Source organism: Rutidosis leptorrhynchoides, chromosome 4 (assembly GCF_046630445.1).
Source record: "Rutidosis leptorrhynchoides isolate AG116_Rl617_1_P2 chromosome 4, CSIRO_AGI_Rlap_v1, whole genome shotgun sequence".
Classification (NCBI taxonomy): Eukaryota; Viridiplantae; Streptophyta; class Magnoliopsida; order Asterales; family Asteraceae; genus Rutidosis; species Rutidosis leptorrhynchoides.
Window position 1 is genome coordinate 43,286,741 of NC_092336.1, and position 6,958 is coordinate 43,293,698.

The window sequence follows — 6,958 nt, forward strand, 5'->3', positions numbered from 1 at the left end:
TTATTTGGCAATATAGAAATGCCATTGTTTTTAACAAATTGAAAAAGGGTGCTGCTGTGTTGACAAACGGAATCCAATTAAAAAGCTATGATTGGATCTCAAATAGGAATACCAAAATATGTCTAGATTGGCTCGGATGGTTAAACGCTCCGGCATCCCTCGTGAGTCCAAATGTTAATCGAAGTGGCATCGGTTAAGAGGGCAATAATGCGTTAATCACTTATGCGGCATGGTGCTGTTTTTCTATCTTGTTAGAGACTTCCTGCTCAGAAAAAAGTGATTTCATTTTCGAGTTCGTGATTATAATGTACAGCCGAAGCTGAAGCTCCAACACCGCCGACATATTAGATCTAAATGAGTGATTACCGGTAGCTTTGTCGTTGAATTCCCAACACTGTTTCCGTTTAGTCTCCCAGCGTGTTTCAAGTCAGGTCTGGTGCATAGGCATGTAGGTTGCTTTAGATTCATGGCTGTTCTGTTTTTTTGTAAATGTGTGTATCTTCGCGTCTTGTACATTCTAATTATATCGATAAAATTACTAGAAAAAAAAAAAACGGCTTACTAACAGGGTGAACAAACCCGTTTAATCTACTAAACTAACCAAACTATATCAACATCTTTCTATCCCCTCATGATCTTACATAGTAATCAATATACGTGAGTGAAGAAGTCCTTTAATGAATTCGGTTAAAATTATGGTATACAGCAATTTTTTTTGATGAACCTGCTGTTTTTATATTACAAAGTACCAGAACTTGTTCGTCTTGAGCTCGGTGCTAAAAGTATTTTACTCTACTCCATCAATACCGTACTAGCAATGTAAGAACAGCGCAATGAAAAAGCACAAATCAGAGTGTTCATACAATAACTTAAAGAAAGTCTCAGCATCCCAAACTTTATTTTTTCGCAGTATACAGTTTAAACTTCACTAAATTAGTACCACTGCTATAATATCATTGTTATCATCATACCATATTAAGACAACGACAAATTGTCCTGTTGCAAGGTATATACACTAATTTTAAACTGCATTTGAGGGAATATATAATACGTACGATTGTGAGCATATCATAGTAAAATATTAAAAGATGTAGTAAAAAAAAAAAAAATACTGGTTGATAAAAGCATGCAACATTAGTATAACTTTTTTCTATCCAGATTTATTAGATTGTTACAACAGAGCACTGCTTCATCAACTTTTGAACATTTATAAATTATAGAACTAATATAAAAAACAACTATGAATTGGTTCTGGATTTGCATACAATTTTCAGAATCTCCTTGGAGGTGGTATCGATGTTCTGATTTTTGAACTTGAACAAGCAGATTTGGCAGGAGTAAAATTTGGTTTCCTTATAGGAGTGACGCTATATGAAAAAAAAAAAAAAAAAAAAAAAGATTCAATAAGGTTATGTGATGATCCACAAATAGAGGTGGCAAATTGGGCAGGTCAGGGAGGAATGGGTCAAGCCGGCTCAATTTAGTTTTTTATAAAAAAGAAAGAAAAAAAATTAACCGTGTCAAATATGAAATATGATATCACAAAAACTATTTGGTATTTTTATTGAAAAAACTATTACTTTAATAGAATAAGATAGCTTTTTGACTTGGATGCTTTAGGATGTTTTATGCATAATTCATAAATAGACTTCAAGTGACTTCAATCCTATTCCTCCCTTGCTTTTAAGCTAATATTTTCTATTTGACCCGTTAGACATGGGCAGACCTAGTATAGGTTGAGTGGTAGCACGTGACAATAGTGAAAGACGGTATGTAGTGGAATTTTTTTTTCTTTTTTGAGTTTTTAACTATTGACACCAGTAGATAGTGTAAATTTTTTGAGTGACACCACTGAAATAAACCATCTAGTAGAAATTTTTTTAAATTTTTAACCAGTGACACCAGTTGACTACCATTCCTAGATCCGCCACTGCCATTAGAGATAATACCATAACCCAAATCAACCATTCAAAAGAAAACAAATCATAAATTTGCACCTTTTTAGCCACAAGGTGGCAAGTATTTCTATGCAGATGTTAACAACAATGATACCTGTGATTGCTACGAACGACAGTTTTCTTCATAGCTGATAGGTTTTTCACTTCTCGACTGCAAAAAGAAACAGAATCAAAAGTTCAAAACCAATGAAGATTAAATAATAATAACATACAGGATTTTCAATTTTGTGAACACGTACGTACCTGTTAATAAATTCTAGTTTCGCCTTCTTCATCAAGCCACTCTTTGTATTGCCTAAGTTTATACCAGGGCCTAGATACATACAAATTACACCATCATGTCAGCCTCTACCAAAAAAACATGTTTCTGTCACTAGCAATTCAATCAACCGACATAAAGCTAATAATTTCAATTTCAATCAACAACAACAACAAAACCCAATACCACATAAGTGGTGTATGGGGGAGGTGAGATGTAGACAATCATTCCCCTATCCGAGAATAAAGACAAGTCATTTCTCCACCCAGAGTGAAAACACTCTCAAAAGTAGAGAAAGTCATCCCTCTCTCTATTCGACGGATAGAGAGATTGCTTCCGAGTGGACCTCCGGCCAATAAGTAGGAAAAAAATATTAAAAATATTAAATTAAATTAAAAATAAAATTGAGACGCCATGAAAATGGTAAAATCAAATTTTCATGGGTTTAAATCCTGCCTGAAAATTATTTTAGGCTCTAAGAGTCAGTCAAGTCGCCAATAAATCGACGCTTGCTGCCGACTCAAAAACTAGAGCCGTTTCCATAAAACTGCAACCTGTGTAACGTACCTCCATAAAAACTCCTTTTATTACTTGAAGGTGGCACCTTTGTGCATATTTGAACTTGCCTACTTTGCTTTTCTGACATAACATAATGGAAAGAGTAAATAAAATTACAATATAAACAATATTTGCAATATAAAATACTACGAAATTTTAAAGGATTTAATAACTTACTAGCATCTTCTTTTTTATATAGTTGCTTTATTCGCTCAAACGACTTTTGTTGGGCCTCCTCCACTTCCTTTGACTTTGCCTGCATACAGAGCAATCTAATTAAGCATATACTTTATTGACATATTCTTACCCAAAATCATATTCTACGATACGCAAACAATCATCAAACAAAAAGGAATAAAAAAAAGTATTAGCACCTCATACAATTGTCTCCATCTAAACGAAACGCGCTTTTGTTTCATTCTATCAACTACGACACTAACACTCTTAGAACCAAACTGTTTTGTGTAAAAGTTCTTCCATAGCTTATCAGTAATTGGGCTAAGATCTCGCTCCTGCATAAATTTAAAATCTTTAATTCCCAAATTTCCATTTTCAACATAAATTGTGTCCTGAAGCTTAAAATAAAACAATGATCTAAGTATTTGAAGACGTATCCAACTTATACCGAAACTACATGTTTCAAACTTCCAGTATATGACATTGCATGTATCCTTCCGATGGTAAGCCAGTAACGTGGCACCGGTTTTGATAACGTGCCGGATAATTGCCACGTCAGCAAAAACACCAGTTACGTGACTAATAAGTCATCGGAAACATAAGATAGCAATAACTGAAAGTTTGATACGTCCAAATGAAACTTTCAAATCAAAGTTATATACATACAATAGAAATTCGGGTAAAGTTTGATACATTTTTACATGCTTAACTCTAAAAATAGAAAACTATGTTACAAGATATGCATTACCTCAGTTGAATCCTCAATATGTATCAACTGATCTACAGTACAATGCGGTAAAATCCGCTCTAAAAGATGTTTGTCTGTCTCTCCAACATCCCCTAGGTATCTAACGTTATCTACGGCTTTTTGAACACAAAGATCTACCAAAGAAGGGATTTTTCTTGTCAATTTTGTACCCCATTTGTCCATTGCGTAATGTCCTGATCCTGTTCTTATCTTTAAAGTACAACCCTGCGTTACTTTCAGTAATAACGATAGTTTTAGTACAAGAACTGTAAATCTATACTATAAAAATGTATTTATATCGTGCCAGCATCAATCCAACGCGCCAACAAGACTTAGAGTTAAACAATGTTAGTCAAAGGGGTCAGATCATGTAAAATGCATAAAAACTAAAAAGCATAAAAAGCACGCTTTTATATCAAACTGATCGCTCACACCATTCTCAATGGTGAAGCATGGTAACTGTGACGTGGAGTTAGAGAGTGCACTTTTTAGCTTGCTGATTGTGACGTGGCAAAGGTCATGGTGTGACCTTCCCTAGTGAGGAATGTCAAAAAGGGCCCACCAAATTGGGTGTTGAATAATATCTTCCCATCGTCACTATCTTGACTGACCGTCACCGGTGACGCCGTGTTAGCGGCATCAGCCGGCGTTACCACCGCCAAATCACGGTCACCACCTCCTCCTGACGCCGCGTTAGGACTGGTCTGATGAACATTACCAAAAACAAGCATCCACTTTTATTACTGTGGATGTTTTTTCATCTGAATGAAAGTGCTTTATAAGCTAATAATGCTTTCTATTGGATCCTGATCTACTGATAAAATACATCAATTTAGCCGCTAATGACTAGTAACAATTAGTATATCTAAAGTATGAACTGATGCATTTGATTCGATAAATTACAAAACTTTGTGTGAAAAAATGTCATTATAATTCTGCTCAACCAAAACTGATGCATCTAATCTAATTAGATAAATTACAAAACTTTTTGTGAAAAAAATCACATTCTAATTCTGATTAACCTAAATCAGCATTTACTTTAGATAAATTTGTGTTAAAAAACACAGAATACAAAATATTGATAATCTGACCTAATTTAATATAATTCCAAAATTCTTGAGTAAAACAACACTTATACAATAAAATTAATTAAAGTAAACATCATATCAATGAGAGGTGGAATTTAATAAATTGATCTACAAATACAAATTGATCAATACGAAAAAAATTAAGGTGTAGCTGATGATTACCTGTGGCTTAAATTGGGGGCGGCAGAAGAAGATCGGCGATCGGAATTAATCGAAAAACAGAAAAGTTTGGTTAAGCAATTGACCGGAGACAAATTTTCCGGCAAATATTTGATTGTTGTATGTCGATAACCTTTTGGTCACACAAGGCCAGGTTCCTGCCCAATATCTACAGCTAAGGATGGCATGGGCCCGGTTTTGGGCCGGATTTAGAATTACATACCTGAACCCGATTAAAAAAATTGTCTCAAACTTGTACCCGAATCTATTCACTTATGAACTATCAGGTATCTGAGTCTTTTTCGGATATTCGGACCGGGCAATCGGATATACGGGTTGCATAATCGAGTTTACGGGTCGGGTTATATGGTTTATGAGTCGGGCATATGGACTCGGGTTTTTCGGGTATACTGTCCGGGTAATCGGGTTTATGTTTAAAACCGTCCTGGACTGGACCTGCGAAAAAACAAAAAAATCATCTTCACAGCCAGCCCTAGACCCATTTAGCCGGCCCAAAATTATTTAATTTCGAGTTTATCATCGGTATAAGTTTTTTGTCATCCCTATCTAGAGCTGGTTTCATGCAAGGGTACAAGTGACATTTTCATTTGTGATAGATAAAAAGTAGATTATCATTTAGCATTGTACTATAAAGGCTGATAAAAAAAACTCTTTTTGTTATAATAATAATAATAATATAGATATGGATAGTCAATTTTGGTGTATACATATAGTCAATTTTGGTACACAAAGTATGTATTTTTATATTGAGATTTTAGGCTATAAATACTCATGAATGCAAGCATTAAACTTGCACCATTTCACACACTTACAAAGTGTTTCTTTCTTTCTCCATTATCATCTTTGTTCTTACACTTCATTATTAGTATTCTTAATCAAGAATCAAATCACTAAAGGTAGTTATAAGCCTACTGAATTATAACATCAAGAATCAAACCACTAAAGGTAGTTATAAGCCTACTGAATTATAACACGTTATCAGCACGATAATCTTAATACTAAATATGGTTGGCTCTGCCACCAAAATGATATATGGTCGGTTATACCACCAAAATGATATATGGTCGGTTATACCACCAGAATGATATAGGTCGGTTATACCACCTAAAAAAATATATGGTCGACACTGTCGCCAAATTTTCATTTATGTTTACTAATATTTATATTTTTGTTATATAACATTTATTTATTTATGATTGCTTACACATGGTCGACACTGTCACCTACTTATCATTTATGTTATATTAAATTTATGTTTAATGTTTATATACTTATGAATATAAATTGACTCTAATTTATCATGATGTTTGTTTTAATTTTTGATAATAGAAAATGTCGAATCTGGAAAAGCTTAAATTTACTCCTTTAGAATCAACTGGAAACAACTACATGCCATGGGTTATAAAAGTAAAAATGCATCTTAAATCAATGGGCATTCTTGAAACCATAAATGAAAACAACACTTGTTCTGAAAAAGAACAAGCTACGGCATGTTGCTTTATTCATCAACATATTGATGAATGCTTACAAAATAATTATGTGACTGTAGAAGATCCCCATGTTTTATGGGAAGGTCTCAAAAGCAGATTCAATAATCAAAGAGAAATTTTACTTCCAGCTGCAATGGAACAATGGAGAACATTAAGGTTCCAAGACTTTAAGAAAGTAAATGAATACAGCTCAGCTCTGTATAATACATGTTCACAACTTAAATTCTGTGGATATGAAATTAGTGATGCAGACATGATGGAGAAAACTTTCTCCACAATGAATGCTGCAAACATCACAGTGCAAAGAAATTTGAGAATGCTAAAGTTCAAAACATATCCTGAACTTAATTCATATCTCTTAGTTGCAGAGCAAAATGATGAGCTATTAATGAAAAATCAGCAATCCCGTCCTACTGGTACACTTGCAATCCCTGAAGCAAATACTGCAAATAATTATAAACAGGGACAAGGACGCGGGCAAGGTCGTGGTTATAATAACC

The 6,958-nt window shown here is 34.1% G+C and overlaps 1 protein-coding gene across 3 annotated transcripts; it reads right to left on the reverse strand.

Annotated features, from left to right (window-relative positions):
- Positions 1-1,115: 1,115 nt before the first annotated feature.
- LOC139843229 (uncharacterized) lies at positions 1,116-5,070 on the reverse strand. 3 transcript variants are annotated; one of them, XM_071833293.1, is made up of 8 exons: positions 4,951-5,070; positions 3,701-3,910; positions 3,150-3,287; positions 2,953-3,031; positions 2,785-2,856; positions 2,202-2,271; positions 2,053-2,109; positions 1,116-1,367 (listed from the first exon to the last, which is right to left on the reverse strand). In XM_071833293.1, the coding sequence occupies exons 2-8, from the start codon at positions 3,881-3,883 to the stop codon at positions 1,271-1,273; spliced, it is 696 nt and encodes a 231-aa protein (XP_071689394.1). In that variant the 5' UTR covers positions 3,884-3,910; positions 4,951-5,070; the 3' UTR covers positions 1,116-1,270. The 3 variants fall into 3 exon arrangements, with proteins under 3 accessions (XP_071689394.1, XP_071689393.1, XP_071689392.1); XM_071833292.1 differs by having other exon boundaries at positions 3,701-3,925; XM_071833291.1 differs by having other exon boundaries at positions 3,701-3,933.
- Between the last annotated feature and the right edge of the window lie 1,888 nt (positions 5,071-6,958).